Source organism: Primulina eburnea, chromosome 3 (genome assembly GCF_022965805.1).
Source record: "Primulina eburnea isolate SZY01 chromosome 3, ASM2296580v1, whole genome shotgun sequence".
NCBI classification, from domain to species: domain Eukaryota; kingdom Viridiplantae; phylum Streptophyta; class Magnoliopsida; order Lamiales; family Gesneriaceae; genus Primulina; species Primulina eburnea.
The window spans coordinates 52116146-52134320 of record NC_133103.1 but is presented as its reverse complement, the minus strand read 5'-3'; the positions used below and the strand labels follow the sequence as shown (position 1 = coordinate 52134320).

The following is an 18175-nucleotide window of genomic DNA, read 5'->3' as shown; positions in this document are numbered from 1 at the left end:
TCCCGTTCCGTTCCGCCGTTAAATCTCCGTTTTCGGTGTATGAAACGCGATACAAGCCATCAACCTACACACCCCGGAACCTCGTCAAGGTTGCTTGTGTTCTGGCCGTTCTGTTCCCGTTTCGTCCAACCATGACTTCAATCATCTTCTTCTCCATCAACAAAAACAAAATTCATGTCCATGTGAAAGTTGAAAATTCGGATTTCACGTTCCACAAGGTCGTTCCGTTCCGCATCGCCGCTAAAAAGCCGAAGAACAGCGCTACATAACACTCAAAGATTTGTCCTGGAACTTTGGAACGGCGGTCACCGTTCCCGTTCCGGCGAACCATGATTCATGCCACGGCAAACACAGCATGTATACCGTGTTTCGGCCGATCTCTATACGGCTACTTGTCTCTGCGTATTCACCAATTGGTCGATCGCTTAGTCCTCGAGATGATTCTGGCTGTCTTGATGCTCTACTAGTTTTAACTCGAGCATTCATTAGATATTCTGAGCCTCTTTTTCATGTACATGCTTTTTTTAATTATCTAATAATAACTTGAATAACAAACAAGCCATAGCTTCTTATTTAGATCGACCTTAACGCCTACTTAAAAGAGGTAAAAGAGGTGCATGTATATTTTAATTGTCACGCCGCGAGTCCGGACTCGTGCATGCATGACTGCACAATGAACCCCTATAGTAACTACTTCGTATTTGTCCTCGCTTTTACGAAAATTTTAATTTTTAAAATATGAGACAAAGATATCACATTAATGGCATTCAAGAATGCAGGCTGAGATAATATGATGCACATTGCACGCCATATTTTGAAGAAAACTAATGCTACCATTAATATACATCACTGGTCTAATTTCAAAACCATGCGCATCTATCTGCATGAATCGGTCATAATACATCATACATATACAGCCACATTGCTACAACTCTACATCCCTCATTCTAACTTCAAAACCATGCTGCCAGGTTTCGCATATATATCATTAAAAGAGGCTAACCCGATTTCAACAATAAAACATTACTCTTTTTACGTTGTCTTTCAGGGCCGGTAAAGGTCGAACACCACACTCTCCAACTACCCCACGTGCTCCCTTCCCACCTTGACTGACATTGTCTTGCGCATCAGGTTCCATGTAAAATCTTGCCCGAAATGCAGCCAAATGTGCGTAATAAGCAGGAGGAACTGTGGCAATTGCAGATAAATAACATGTATAGTCGACACTTGAGATAAAACTAGTGTAAAACGAACTATATACATGCATGATTTTGGTAGCATGTGTATGTATTCTCAAGAAACCCTTTGATGATGTTTTTACTTACCAACAGAGACAGAACGTGTGCATCTTGCATATGTATAGCAGAGATTGTTAGTCAATGATTGAATTCCGTCTGCCGTGAAATTGTTCTCGTCCCAAAGCACATGGTAATGAGCTGGCCTGCTGGTTCCCTGCAAGTAAATGAATCGTGTACTCGACTTGACAATTCTACTCTCGCAGAAAGATGTTAGAGACCAAGGCAACATTACTTTGGTGTGTACCTGTATTCCAGCATGGCTGCATAGGTAAAAGTCAAACTCCGTTGGATGACAGATTTTAGAATCCACCACCGTGCCTGAAACACAAACTAATTTAATCAGAAATGCATGAGTGCGAAAAATCACTCAAAAAAGTTTATGCACAGGAAGGATTAGTAGTTACCAGGTAATATGTTCCCACTTTTGTCAGTGCTGCTCTTGTCCCTATGATTGTTAGCAAACAGTCTAGTGTGGTGTCGTTTTTGAACAACGATAAAAGTCACTGGAGGTTGGTAGTTTGGCTCCAGTGACGCGCATGCCTGCATGGAAATTCTTACTGATTGGTGGCTCTAAACATAATATTGAAGCACCAATTTATGCATCAAGTCCAGGTTGCGGGATTAATATGGAGAAACACCCTCACTGACCTTTCGAATTGCATCCAACTCGAACAACAGCACTTGATAAAATTGCCCTTCACTTACGCCATCCCTGTTCGTTTTCTTTTACCGATTAGAATAATATATAGTTAAAATTGTCAATCGTGTTCAAAGTTTAAAACGCATTAATTCGCACATATCCATCATCAGTTTCATCAGTTTCCTCCAGTTTGTGATCGATTGTGGTACAAACAGCTAAGAAGCCAGCTGTTCATTTCTGATAGCCATAAAGTGAAAATTGGACTTCCATGAATCTAACAAAAAGGACCATACAGGCTACAGCAGACCACGAATGCACTGTAAATACTAAATAGTCTCTCTTGTATAACAGACCATTCATAAGAAAGAAAAATGTATAATCCGTGTGATCAAGGTTGTTCCTTTTTATGATTTGAGAAGTATTTTTGCATAAAATTTTCTTCATCGTCTTTTTTTCTCTCTCAATTATTCATTTATTATTTCTAACAAAAACAGTATATCGACCTGTAAAATATTATCCGCTGTGGCTTTTGCCCAGTTGCCTTTCTGAAAGAAACCAAAAGATCCCTGCAGAAGAGAAAGAAGATTATATAGATCATTCACCATGCATATCCGTATAAAACACATCGACTTTTAGCTATTTAAGCAATGAACCTGATCATGCCACCACTAACTGTCCCTCGAACAGGATCATGCCAAGTCTTGTATAAATCTTGAATCAACTCTTGTCTGTGAGCTTGCGCACAAACCAATCCCGCATATTTCGTAACCTCAGGCCAATCCTGAGAAGCTACAACCTATATTTAAAAACATATTTTGGCAATCTTGATTTCATATACAAAACAATTGATATGCCAAAAAAGTTTATTTCAGGTTATCAGCTATACCGCAGCAATAGATGGACTCGACTCCTCTCCATTTTCAGGATGTGTCACATCTGCTCCAAATATGATTGTAGGAATATCACTCACCAACGGTATTCTGCAGCTTATGGCATCCAAGAGTACGGTATTTCTCCCACCCATCTATTCAACAGAAAAACAATTCAAAAAACTTGTGAAACATTAAGCCCTATGGTGTGCTGTTCCAACAAGTGATCGTACCTTCACATTTATTTTCAAGGACACATTAGCCAAATATTGTTTATTGATCTTGAAGACGTGTTTCGTAAGGCAGCACTGGGATATCAAACCAAGATCGGTTTCGCATATTCTCTTTAAATCACCTATCACCAGAGACATGCATGGATGTAACGTATTGTCAATATTCTAAAAAAAATCTGCATCTCAAACATGGCATACCGTATAATGACCCATTATTGTCTGGTAAAATAGCTAGCAGAAGCTCTAATTCTTTCCCTTTTAATTTGTTCATGCATGAGTGATATACGTGCTTCAACGCTTTCTCCACTTGATCGGGACGTGCTGTGTAGACTGGAATAATGGGTTCTGGATTAAATTCCTGTAAAGATAAGATCAAAATTTTTTTTGTAACGTATTTTAACAGGGATGTCAGGAAAAAAGATGAACTGCAAAATGAAAGGAAATCTACCATGCCAGATACTTGACACATTTGAGCCAGCTCATTACAAAATCCACGAGCAACACTATCTTGGACACTTCTTGAAAAGTTAATGCATGCCCAACGGTTAACAGTCATGCCGTTGATCATTTTCTGCGATATCAAATCCATGTACATGATTATGTGTGAGCCTAGCATTTTATGATCAAGGAACAAAAAAATTAACATTAAAAATGTTAGAACCTTGTTCATCATGTTCCACTGCCCAACTTGTGGTAGACAATCCTTTTCCTTCCCTGTCTCGTGGTATTTCAGCTGCATATAAAATTCTCAACAATGTGAGTGACAAAATCAAGCACATTACGGAAAATAAATACGTTTCATGAAATGGCAACTGTACTTACCCAGGGAGCAGGGAGAACTCTTGCTTCCACAGAAGCTAATTTTTCACTTATATTAATTCCAAACTCCTTTGCATAAGGATCTTGATCATAACCATTGTGTTGAACAGTCTGAATTTGAAGATCATAGACAAGAAATCGGGTTTAATCAAAACTTTCATAAGACATAGATAAAAATTGAATCCCATAAATAAAAAATGAAAGTTACATGGGGTGGATACTCTTAACGTGGAATACCTGTAGAATATCATTCTCTCTATCCCTTGGCCTCTGACACGTAACCTTTAGAAGAGAGGTAATTTGTTTTTCACTCAACCTTTTTGTGTATCGTTGCCCCTCGACAATTTTACATGCCTAGAGAGAATAGCGATGAACACTTTAAAAATCGTCATACAGACTAAAACCGAAATATACTTGCTACTAGCCCATTCTGACCTCCATCGGTAAGTAGTTGGCCTTCTTCTGGTTTCCCACTTGAAGGCAAGGCAGATGAGTGTGCTGAATTGTGAAACCATACATTTCTTGAAAATATTCAACAACAGACTTCATGGTTGAGTTGTCATCCACAGGAAATCTAAAACCAAATAGAATGGCTAGATTACTTCCAATTGTTTGTTCACCTTTCCGTTTAAGAGTACTTCAACAAACATTTAAGTCGAAGTAACAGTAACGAAATTAGGGTAGCTAAAATCATACAAGATTTCTAGTAAAGCAGTCGGCGTTAAAGATTATTCATTGTACCACAGGACTATATTGTGTTTAAAGACTATTCATTGTACCACAGGACTAGATTGTGTTCTAATGTTTGATGACATATATACTTGTACAGTAAGTGTGTTGCAACTCACCAAATGGTAAGGACATCTTTAATGTCTCTCCAAAAAGCAGTGTGAACTCCTCCTATAGGCTAAATTTATTGACACAACTATTGTTCAAGGTTTACTTTTTATGTTATAATCTTTCTTTCAAACTGATGCCTACAGAAAAGAAACTTTACTTGAAGATATCAAAATTTATGAATCTAGTAATTCATTTGCACAGATATCTTACACTAGTTCTCGAGTGGGTTGAGTTGTTATGCCAGAGACGCGATATTTTCTCCGTACATTACCCCGGTGAGTAACTTCAACTTTCACTCCTCTAAGAGCCTTCTTAACCTGGATAAAATTATGGGTCATCATATTTACATGAAAATCAGATGAATAACTGATTCTAATCTATGTCACATAAAATGAGCATGTACCTTGACACGATCAGAATCAGACAATGGCCTTGACAACACATCTTTCCCCAGAAGTTGGGCAACAAACTCCATCACCGGAAGAGCCTCAATAAATGCAGCAGAAGCAATATCTACAGTCCGTGAAAGGAATATTTCAGTTAGAATATATATCACAGCATTTGTGTTTGCGACATTTCCAAGTAACATTAAAAATGATAATCAATTACCAATGTTCAGCGACAAGCCCATCTGCGTAGGCCTTATACTCTGGTAGAATCCGCACCATGCCTCTAACCCATCACCAATACGTTGTGGTTTCCGGATAGCAGGAGAAAAGAATGATCTCCCAACAGGGCAGTACCTATTTGCAAGAGCGTGTTAAACTTAGTTTTTCTATTTAAGAAAACATCAGTAAGTACTATCGATAGGATCAAACTCATTAAGAAGTGTTTTTTTCTTACTTTTTCATTGAAAGCTCTCTCAGTACAATATCCAGAATTTGAAGTGCTTCCTTGGGACCCTCTGCTCGCTTACCCGCAAGAAATTGACCCAAATGATGTAAGTTTGCCCGAGCAACAAACTTGATCGCTACTTTGTATTCCCTCACTCTCCTGGAAATTTTTTGAAACAAAACTTAAGAGTTACTATTGTAACATACAACTGCAAACTTTCTAACATATACAATCACTTGAGATGAATTACAACTAAAACCAACACAATCCTCAAAAGACATTCTCAATCGAGGGGAGGACTTATAATAGATTTGGGAGGGGGTAAACTAGCATTTTCAGAAATTCTTTATTTTTTGTGAGGCGAAGTCTAGCTCTTGCTGAGTCAATCGTTAGTCGGTGATATGCTGATAGCAATGAAATCTTACTTGGGACCATTGACATTGTCCTCCTCATCGATAAGCTTAATAGTGAACTCCTTCCAAACAAAAGGGAGCTCACCAGCCGTGTACAAACTCTTTCTTCCATCATATGCAGGTAATCTCATCCCCAGATCAGATTCTTTGTGCAATTTCACTAGTTCTGCTATAATAGCCCGATTCACCGTTCTTGATGCTACTTCAGGGGTAATGGTTACCTGTAAGCGAAACACCAGACAATTAAAAGTACACAAAAAACAAGAAACAAGAAGATACAGATGTCCCACGTGTAAGACTCCTTAATGCCACATAATCAAGGGACATATGGACTTACAGAACTACTCAATTATACCAGCAAAGATACATCAGAAAAAAATGAAGAAAACATCCATAAGCATAATGAATGTCAGCCCCAAGGGCCCCAAATGTGTCATAGAGCTTCTCAAGTGCATCATTTATGACAACAATGTAACCTGCAAGCATGCCTAATTTAAGGCCATGATAATGAAAAAGTACTCTTACATCATACTGATTCAAGTCCTTGTTTGGTAATTCAGCAAAGAAATGGTTAGCCTTCACAATGCATCTTGTCCCTAGCTGACCATACCCTGGCCTGGATGCAAAATTCAATGACTTGCTTGAAGAAGGAAAGCCATTCTCCATTTCAGAAAAGCTAACACCTCCGTTCTGGTATGATCCATTTAATAAAGCAGGTACGATGGCTCCAACGGGCTCCGAGGTAACCGGTTTACTTGCGGTAGTGCAAGGCCTGGAACTTGGCGGCATAAAGGCGTCACCTTGGTCCGATTTCCTGCCACCTCTTCCCCTTCTCCGACCTCGATTTCTTGATACTGGGGATGACTGGTTTTGAGGCTTAGTGTTTTGGGATTCTTGAGTAGGTGGCGGTGGTTTACCATTTTGAATTGTCTTTGGGTTCTTCTGAACTGAGTTCATAGTGTTCTGTAATGGCTTGATAACCAAATGTTGTTCTGAATTTTCTTTCATTTGCCTCATAGGCATGATTGAGGTGGTGAGGTGGGATTTTACTTCTCGATTTAATGTGTAAAGAGCGCAATAATCTGTCTGTTTGAAATTGATATTCTTGACCAAAAAGCAAGCAATTTCCACTTATTCTCCTTGCTTATAGGCCTTCAAGGATTGTAGATTCCCTGTGCATAAATAAATAGCAAAAAATTAAGAAAAAGAAGTAGAAAAGGAGGCATGTCAGCAGGATGACCCAAAATGAAAAGCGTATGCAAAAATGGTAAAAAAATATATAATAACGCATCAAGATTTCACACGCAAAAGCAAAAGGGCAGGCATTAAAAAATTCAGATCTTTAATGCAGACTACAGGGGTTTCCATTTCACTGCAATTTCAAAGGACCAAAATAGCTCACATATGTTTCAACAACCACCTAAAAATAAACTCCACCGGGAAGACAAATCAGCAGTAATAGTTTTTGCAGCAAAAGAAACTGTAAATTTAAAATAAATTTCTTGACCTTTACTAATTGTACAGCCTTCACAAGAGAAGGTGAACTTTTAAAAAAAAACATAGTGCTCACAGTTTGAAAAAAAAAAGAGAGAGAGAGACCCGTTCATGAACGCTATAAATTGAGAAAATAACTTCAAAATTAATTTAAAACCCCACTATTCACAGTGTTGGAGATTTAAGCTTGGACTGAGCAAAACTACGTACATGCGGAGACAAAAGCAAACACTACCAAGAAACCGAAACCCTCTTCGAATCTTCCGTTTTGAAACCAATATATGCGTTCAAGAAGAGAAGAAGCATTTAAAATCTTTAAAAAAATGATGCACATGTGCACATATATAGAAATAATATTCAAATTAGATAACTAGAATGAAATCTAATCAAATAGTGGAAATACCCAGAAGACAAAACCATCCTTCATCTTGTCCCCTAACCAAAACCAAGACTTCCAGCAGCAAAACAGAGAAATGTGAATAAATCCAAGATAGTAATGACACAAAACATATATAGATACAGGCATATACATACAGCCACATATTTGTACGCTAGTGTTTATGTGTGTTATCCAACACAAGCATAAATAAATGTGAGGACCTAATATGACTGCTCAAGAAAGAGAATAAAATAAAATACACCTAGAAAGCAACAAAAAAGCAACCAAAAGCAACAGCTAGTAGCGCATATACACAAAACCATTGAATTAAAAGGAATAAACGTTGAAAAACTCACCGAGAAATCAACATCCCAAGAAGATGAAACCAAACAGCATTGCTTCACAGAAAATGACGCCTCATAGAGCAAAGATTGGATACAAGAAACAATTAAAAGAGCTCAAAATTTTTCAAAAACTTGGACTCACCAACGTTGGGCAATGATGACACCATGAAAGACTGGATCTTTTTTCTTGAATCAATGCTTTGAAACCTGAAATGGGCTTTAATCATTACAATATAGACAGGTTTAAAAAGATGAGAACTGGAAAATTTTAAAGGAGGCGTGGAAAAGAGTCGGGGAAAAGGTTGGGTTAAAAAAGATGGTTTCTTTGGAGTGGGTTTAGATTGCGTATATAATGAAAGAGAGAGGACTCGAAGTGCGCAAAAGTGTGGGTTTTGAAATGGGGAAGAAAATAGTGAAGAAGATGATGATGATGAAAATGAATCTTTTATACACGCATGCAAGTGCTTTTGGTGTTTCTTTATCACGTGTAGAAGGCTTTATGTGAAGCCACTACTCTTCCTCCTTTTGCTTTTTCTTCAGAAAACACTGCTATCCATGTATAGATAGGTATTGTGTATGTATATCGAGTGGGTATCATGTGAGACTGTCTCACGGATCCTAATCTGTTAAACGGGTCAACCCTATCAATATTCACAATAAAAAGTAATAGGACTCGTGAGACCGTCTCACATAAGTTTTTGCCATGTATATTTATGTGTTTTGGAAAATTATATTTTTAAATTAATTTTTTATTTTATTTAATTTAGTATTATCTTTGTTTTTTTGGCAAAATTAGTGATCCATGTGTTGTGTTTACTTGATGTTAACATTATGCTAATGTGTGGGATTTCATATCAAAACTCTCGAATAAAAAAGTTAAAATTGTCAAAAAAAAATGAAAAATACACTACTAAAATTTAATTTAACAATTTTCTTTTATTAAACAACATACAAGATTTCGCTGCCACCTGAAATCCAAATACCTCAATAGAGGTTTATGTCTAGACTTAATAATGTAATCTTATTTTTAGATAAATGAGGTTGTTATATATAGGTTGAAAAAAGATTGAGACAGATCAATCATACCGATATTCACAATAAAAATAATATTATTAGTTATAAAAAGTAATATTTTTTCATGGATGACCCAAATGAGATATATGTCTCACAAAATACGACTCGTGCATGAGACCGTCCCACATAAGTTTTTACCAAAAAATTATCAAACCATGATAATTGTTACGATCTCCGTCTCAATAATAAAATAAGCTTGTTTTTGACAAAGATTAAGAAATTCATTGAAAATATAATTATACAAACAATCTTCATCATTCATGTGAATTGTTTGCATCTTTCCAATATCAATATTACAACTTAGATTATGAACAAAATAGAAAAAAAAAAATATGAATAAATTGAATATATGTCTATATATTTGGAATAAACTGGGAAAAAATATTATTTATACAATTAAGATTGATATAGAGGACACCATATATTTTGGCAAATATATGTAGGGAGTGACCATTAAAAAGGGTGGGGTTGGAGGTTGGTGTGTATTTTAAATGAAACCCAGAGAGAGAGAGAGAGGATGAGGGATTATGAAACCAATGAATGAAACACAGAACAAAGAATAATTCGAACTTGGCAGTCCCCTCCCTCTGCAGAGATTTCAATGCCTCTCCCTTTAATTTATAAATATAACTATTATTATATAATATTTTCTATTTTTAATTTTATTACACTGAAAAAAGTACCAAGTATACATTGTAAAAAAATTAATAATACATAATATAATCATCTGTTATTTTTTGTGTGGATAAAAAAAATATTCTTTCAAATAATGAAAATTAAGATAGGGTAGATCAATCCATATGTATATATGTATAAAGAAACGCTATATAAAACAGAGAAGATGATTTTGTTCCTACTAAACGAATCGTATATCTATTTAATTTAATTAAGAAAATGATTAATATTACATCGACTGGATAAAATATCTGGGAGTTGTATATATGGTCTTGGACAATCATCTCTCCTTGACTAGCTTTTGGAGTTGAGTTAGGTCCAAATTCCAACATTAACCAGATGCACTCATATTAAAAATTTTATATTTTTTATTGGGGAAAAATTTAAAATCTTTCGAAATATTTTCAGTTAATTACAATTTTTTTTTAAAAAAATTAATAATAATAAATTCCCATCTCCTCTGTATATAAATGTATATATCCTCTCTCTAGACCAGCTCTTACAATCTTAGGTAAATGTCCCCCAAATCTTTTGTGTACTAAAACAGTCAAACCCCCTTGGTAAGCTGCAACGGTCGGTTTGGAGCTCTACAGGGTTGCGAATGGGATGGGGTCCACATTACACGTGTGCGTATACGAGTGGCCTGTGGATGATTAGCTTTTTTTGTTTGGATCTTTTTTACTGGGGATTTTACTAAATGTGATGTACTTCGTGGCTCTCACAAAATATGATGTATGGATTATAATTAGCCAAAAAAAATATATGTCTTTTTATATTATTTAAACTCATATATATAAAAAGTCACTCTTTTGGTTTAGAAAATAAACATGATTAGAGATGAGAAAAAATATCGAAGTTTTCGACATACAGATATTATCGTACTGAAAAAATATCGAATTTATCGAATTTTTCATATACGGAAGATTTTGGTACGGTAAGGATACCGAATTTTACGATACGGTAACAGTATGAAATTCGAAAATTTAGCTATATATCGGAATATCGAACTAAAGAAAAAATATATAAAAATTTTAAAATACATAATATTTTAAAAAGTAAAAAAATGTAATGTTTTTCATTATAAAACAATATATACTGATATCATACCTGAAATCTCGATATACCTATAATTTGGATATAATCAATATATAAAAATTTCGATACGATATCAATATAAAATTATTTATACCATAATTATCGATACGATACTTATCGATACAATACGGGTATATCACCTTTATGTACAATATTTGCATATATTTGTGTGTGTGTGTGTGTTCGTACTTGGTTTGTTGGGAAAATGGGACAAAATCAAAATGTGGATCCTTAAATTGTAACATTTTGAATCGAAAAGGGAAATGATAGCATGCTTATTGGGGGTACTCATGGCATTTTGGTCTCTTTTGATTTCTCGAGCCTTTGGCTTTGTGATTATCGTCTCTTATATGACAACTTTCATTAAAGCTGCTGCAAAAGTTCGATATTTTATCACCTTCGAACTCATGAGTGAAATGTGGTTATACACCGATTCTGGTTAAATGTCTTGTCTTCGGAGTCAAAATCCATCGTTAATTATGTGTTTAATTATTCCATGAATCGCTCGATATTATAAACTTCAAGCTCCAATTATGTCGGCGATCGTGCATTAAATGCACGTCGGGGAATTTGTCAAAGAAGGTGGGCAGCTTTCTTTGAAGAGAATTTGAACACAGCAGTTGATTTTCTGAAATGACAGACGAAAGTTCACACCGGAATGATGCATCTATAAATAGTGGCATCATTCGTCATTTCAATGCATCTCATTCTCAAGTTTCCTTTTGAGTTTTATCTTAGTTCTCCTATTAGTTATATAATATTTGTGATATGTTTGTTATATTATATCAAGAGAGTGTGTGTTCTCTTTTAAAACACAGTGAGTGAATTATACACGATAAATATTATAGTGGAATTCTTTTCATCTTGTACGTGGTTTTTATCCTAATAATTTTTTAGGAGGTTTCCACGTTAATCTCGGTGTCCAGTTTATCATGTGCACAATGAGTGTGTTAAATGTCTCACATCAGCTAGATTAAATCCTTGAGAATTATCAATAAAGACATAGACAGTTCTTCTTTTTAATTAACTTTTAAGATTGAGTTACGTATGAGTCTCATTTAACAATTTTTAGGATAATTTATACATGTGTGTGCGCTCGCGGATTGAAATTAATCATATAAAATCATGTTATGTTCTTAGAAAATCCGTTTGTTGTGCATTCCAACCCTTAAATTAAACTACATTTTGGAATATATAATTCCCCTTAACTAATAAAAATAGTAATAAATATTCACCATTTGATAAATCTAAAAAAAAAACACCCTTTTTCAGATACAACAAACTGAAGTGAAACGCAGATTGATGTCAAGTCATTTTCTTGGAGCTAGGCAATTCAGAAGTATGAGCTTATCTCTGTTCAGAGATTTTTCATTTTAAGATTTTGAATTCCAATGAATTTTTTAAAAAAATAGCCATTTGAAGGACCACTATTTGTTATTGTCACTCGTGACAAAGTCTAGCTACGTGGTTCCATAAATTTTTAGAACAAATATTTAATAAAATTTCTAGTTTTTGGTATTTGTTTACTTAGTTTTATTAGATTACACATCAATAAACTTACAAATTAAAACTTAATTAGCTTCGAAATCTATTTTCTGAAAGCAAAAAATTCGTGTGAGAATATTATTTGGGTCATCTATGAAAAAAATATTACTTTTTATACTAAATATATTATTTTTTATTGTAAATATCGATAGGGTTAATCCGTCTCACATATAAAGATTGATTAGAACGTCTCACAAAAGATATACTTTTTTTAGCAATAAACTTTTAGTTCTGAATCTTTCATTTTTTTATTAGGAATATTGACGTAACATCGTACATATTAACATCATATTATTGTTGTAGTATGATATGTCTATATTTGATCAGTGTCATGTTGAGATGACCAAATTTTATTTTAAATATTTTAAAAATAACAAAAGAAAAAATGAAATTTGATAATACAATAAAATTGAATATAACAAAAATAATCAGACATTGTTTTAAATTTTAAAAATATTTAATTCTTAGCCCTAAGTAACATCACGAGACTGCAAGACTAATTATGGACTACACCAGGAATCACAAGTGCATGCATATCCACACTTCACAGGGCAATGAATGCACCAAATCATTGCTTCTGCAAGCAGGAGAAGGGGAAATTTGTTGGTATTATTATTTTATTAAATTAATATTTCATATTATATAAAACTTTTAATAATAAATTGTTTTTGTAATATATTAAACTATTTAATGTGATTTTTTTTTAAAAAATTATTTATCGGGTTTTCTTTGTAAAACATATATATAAAAAAGTTTCAATTTTTTTTTTTGAAATAATAGTTAAAGTTTTAGCGTAATTAATAATTTCATTTAAATACTACGTATTTTTTTCAATGAATAAAATAATATAATTGATTATCATTTAAAATAATTAATATATATACAACTGACGACACCAACCTCACCCTTTAAATATTGAGTCATGGGCTATTTTTGTTTCCACGCGACGAATTTTAGAATTATATGTTCCATAAAATGAGAGATTCTATACAATTTTGATGGAAGATGAATATACTTTTTTTATGTCTAAGTAAAATAAATATTTAAACTATTTTTAATATATTAATTTTCATTTTTTCTTAACTTTTAATATATTTGATTGGACGTTTTTAGTATACATGATAATGATTCTACTCAAATATTTTATAATAGAAAAAATTATAATATTTCCTCTTTTTGTAATTTTAATAATCTATCGTTCAATTTTGGAAATTTTTTGTTTTATTATTGCTGATATCTCTGCAAATTCAAGACCATGTTATTATCAACTTCATATCAAAGTAAGGTCAAGAAAAAAATTAAGTTGCAAAAAAGAAAAAATAACGAACTAAAACTAAAATTTGATAGTGTAGATTAACTAAATCGTGAAAATACAAATATATAGTATAAAAATTGTGAATCATATGTTCTTCATAGCCCATTTATTTCCATTAACAAGATTAGTAAGTCTTTTGTGAGACGGTCTCACGAATCTTTATCTGTGAGACGAGTTAACTCTACCGATATTCACAACAAAAAGTAATATTTTTTCATGGATGACCTAAATAAGAAACCTGTATCACAAAATACGATCCGTGAAATCGTCTCACATAATTTTTGTCTAATAAGATTTAACATGTTACATATATATAATTGTGAGTTAAAAATTTATGGGGAAAGAAAACAAAAGGTATAAATGTATGGATGGGCTGTATTTGTTTTGTCATGAATATATGATTAGTTTTATAGTAGGTGCAATTTGACAATATATATATATATATATATATATATATATATATATATATATATATATATATATATATATATATATATATATATATATTATTGTTGGTGTGGACAAAGGAGATTGATATTTGAGATTAGTGGGGTTTTTTTTTTGTTTTTTCCAAAGGAACGTTCTTCCCAAGTGAGTGGGTTTGGAGGGACCCAAAACCATTACATAAAAGCATTCAAAAAATTTAAAAATAAAATAAAAAAATGCACGCACTAATATTTCTCAAAAAATGGGTATTTTTGTTTGATTTTGAGGACATATTTGTTGCATTAATTGACAAGATGTGCGTGGATGTTGTTGGATTATATTTCTCTATAATAATTTGTGGGTTTGGGGAGTGAAATATGGAAAATGTTATACGAGTGTGTATTTGTTTGTTAAAATCAATCGATTATTTTAAATTTGTGGTTTTCAACTCATTCTAGTTATTGAGTTGTTCTCTTGTGAAACGGTCTTACGAATCTTTATCTGTGATATGAGTCAGTCATACCAATATTCACAATAAAAAGTAATTAATACTCTTAGCATAAAAGATAATATTTTTTCATAGATGACCCAAATAAGAGCTCTGTCTCACAAAATACGACTCATGAGACCGTCTCACACAAGTTTAATTTAGTTGAATTTCAATTTATTTTTTGTAATGTGTGCGAAAAATTATTTTTTGGGGGTCTGGTTTTAGGTTTTGGTATACTAAGTTTTCAAATTGCGAACGTGATATTAACTTTTAATTTGTTACTATTTTTATTCAATCGTGGACTTGACATCAAACAAGTCAGTAATTTATGGGTTCACGTCGGGATTTTTCGGCAAAATAAGACTGAAAAAAAAAAAAAAAAGAAAAAAAAAAGTGAGTGTTTCAGAATTAAATAGATGTACGACAAGTGATATTCGAGTGCATCCGAACGAAAAGGACAGGGAGATTGTATGGTTAATTGAGTTAAATAAAGATCGTGGAATTCTCCCCATTATCGAACATGTTCTATTATTCTCATATGCCATCCATTATTGCTATTTAATTCGGTACATTTTATCTAGTTAATAAACTATATATAATTTATTAATTAATTCATTTTTTTCTTTATTTAAATATTTAAATCTGGTACCTAATTTTATAATCGATCATACAAGTTCAACAAATTTTATACAATTTTTTTTCCCCGCATTGACGTTTGTTTTGATACAATTATCCCGTTTACTGTGATTTTTTTTTTTTGAAAAATAAAAAATAAAAATCTATTAATATTATTTAGATGTTAGCCGATCGATCGAGATGGTTAAAATTTCGGTTCCACCGATCGAACCAGTCAGTTTGGAAATTCGTTTCAGTTCTTTTTTAGATCGATTTTAAATTTTTAAAGCATTATTTTGATTGATTCGAGTTCGATCTCAATTGTTTTTATACTGTTTTGAGACAACAAAGGAGTTAGTTGAGAGACACATCCATAGCCATGATCAAATGAATTAATCTCATGCATGTTATGATATAAAAATTAGGGCAAATTGCATGTAACCATGTTTATGATTTCGACTCTGTTAAAATAAACAGTAGAAAATAAATAATGTAAACGTATATTTGAATCGATGAATTTGAAGTAACGAATTTAATATTCGTTTGATAACTCGAATGATTTATGTTGGATAAATTTCTAATTGATTATTCAAGTTCCTCCTCATGTCAAAGTCTCTCATCCCAAACAAAATTCATATATCCTCAACCTAAAATATGAGATCTAATATATTTTACCATACTAAAATTTGTATTTGGAAAAACAAATTGAAGGAAATTATCAAGCACTTAATAGCCGATAGTAGGTATTTCAATGCGACTGCTGTGATTGAGGCAGTCGAAATGTGACACTTGAGTTGTCGTACAATATAATCTTATGTTCCGACTGACACAACGGACCAACGTACTATGTTTTAAAGCAGTGAGATCACCTCTGCCATCTAAGAGTGAAGATGCTTGGGGCTTTTTTTATTACAACTTCGAATGGCTTAATAAATTATATGCATTTTTCACTATTTTTTTTTTTTGTTGGGTAACGAAATCAAATATTGATTGCTCGTTGCATCAAAATTAAATATATTCTAAATGTCAGTTTTTTGGTCTATGATACATCTCTTTCCAATCTTGAATAAGTGTACAAAAATGTCGGCATGAAAAGACAGAAATGTCCTTCCTCATCCATATCGCAAGCTGAAGGAAAAAGGTTTCAGTTCTCAGAGAAAAAGAACATTTAAAGTGATAGCACGCCCTCTTTAATCGTATTTACCCTCCCCTTCACTTTTTTGGTGAAAAGAAGTCGGGGGGTATTTTCGTTATTCCATTCATTTTAAGCAATTTTTTTTTTTTGATTTTTTCAGGTTTCATTTTATTAACCATGATAATTATAGTGTTTTAAAAACAAGATTTTGAGACAAATAATGTAAGACCGAGCTCTTGCCGCTTTATCAAAAGTTATAGCTAGTGGTAATTGTGCAACTCAAATATTTTAAACCGCACAGCAGCTCAAGCATCACGGTTCCATCGCTCTATCAAGCAGGGACAATTATTGCACTCAACAATTTCTTTCCCAATAATTGCACTTTTTGCAATCAATGTGAATCGAACTCGTGACCTTGTCTCTGATACCAATTGTAGGACCGAGCGCTTGCCGCTTTACCAAAAACTATAGCTAGTGGTTATGGTTAACTCAAATCTTTTAAACCACACAACAATTCAAACACTAGTGCACCACGATTCGATCGCTCTACCGAGCAGGGACAATTAAAAATATTTTTTATTTAAGAAAAGTGATATGCCACAAACTCTTTTGAGTGCAATTGTGACAAAGATGGATGAGATATATTGTCGTGAAAATGGGCTGCTTTTTGTTCAAAAATTGATCAATCATTGGAAGTAAAAATTGTTAATCATTTTCAATTTTTGAGGCTTAAATCAAAGGCTTTACCAATCTATCACTTTATTAATTTATTGGAGATGATGATAAAAAGCCAAAAGGTTGTTTTTTACCTTTTTTTTTTTGGTGGGGGCCGAGAGGAGATGGATGTGATGTATAAGACCAACACTTTCCTTTTTTGACTGGTAAACATTTGTGGGCTTTTTTAACTTTATTTAAATAATTGAATAATTTGAAGAAAATATAAATTATTGTATGTACTTTGTGTCTTTTTTCCATATATCTTGATTAACAAATACGTAAATCTACTTTTTTTTTTTATGTTGGAATTGAAAATTCCTACTTTGATCAAAATTCACATAATTTTTTAAATATAATGACGATCATTAAATTTTTCATGAAGATAATGTTCTCAAAGTATATGGAACTCAATCGTCTATGTGATATTCGCACTTAGTTAAATATATCCTTCCACAATCATCGTTCCACAAATATTTTAAATCCAAACATAAGACTTATTTCCGTTTCTCGATGGGATGAATAACAATCGAGCACTCGATTCAAAAGTAAGAACCATTTTTTTTAAATCGCGGATTATACATACACAGAGAACTACCTCATTCTTTTCCCTGATTAAAGTTTTGTTACTAAATGATATAAACTTTAAGTATGTCCATGCTATCAAATTTATTAACCTTTCCAAGCAACAAAAAATGCACTTTAAACCATGAATTAGCATACAAAATAACTTAGTGTCTTTTGTGTATCTATATATGTATGTATATTTGTGTTGAAAATTGAGCAAAACCCTCTGCTTATTTTCAGTTTTTGAGAGGAAAGAAAGTACATGGCTATCACTCTGGGATTATGTGTTGTCTTTACCTAGAATTTGTGTTTGACAGAGCATCTAAGTACACAAGATCTTATCTTTGTGCTTCTTTTAAAG

General features: G+C 33.1%; 1 protein-coding gene across 6 annotated transcripts; it reads right to left on the bottom strand.

Moving 5' to 3' along the window:
* Window positions 1-855: 855 nt before the first annotated feature.
* LOC140827888 (protein argonaute 10-like) lies at window positions 856-8589 on the bottom strand. Of its 6 annotated transcripts, none has more exons than XM_073190827.1 (23): window positions 8306-8589; window positions 8176-8217; window positions 6472-7118; window positions 5959-6167; window positions 5543-5692; window positions 5309-5442; window positions 5103-5212; window positions 4910-5016; window positions 4295-4433; window positions 4097-4213; window positions 3863-3970; window positions 3702-3773; window positions 3489-3611; window positions 3239-3398; window positions 3041-3162; window positions 2825-2962; window positions 2592-2719; window positions 2442-2504; window positions 1947-2010; window positions 1703-1838; window positions 1543-1616; window positions 1326-1452; window positions 856-1188 (listed from the first exon to the last, which is right to left on the bottom strand). In XM_073190827.1, the coding sequence occupies exons 3-23, from the start codon at window positions 6967-6969 to the stop codon at window positions 1010-1012; spliced, it is 2958 nt and encodes a 985-aa protein (XP_073046928.1). In that variant the 5' UTR covers window positions 6970-7118; window positions 8176-8217; window positions 8306-8589; the 3' UTR covers window positions 856-1009. The 6 variants fall into 6 exon arrangements, with proteins under 6 accessions (XP_073046928.1, XP_073046923.1, XP_073046926.1 ...); XM_073190822.1 differs by having other exon boundaries at window positions 2592-2734; window positions 8306-8587; XM_073190825.1 differs by lacking the exon at window positions 8176-8217 and having other exon boundaries at window positions 2592-2734; window positions 8306-8587.
* Window positions 8590-18175: the final 9586 nt, after the last annotated feature.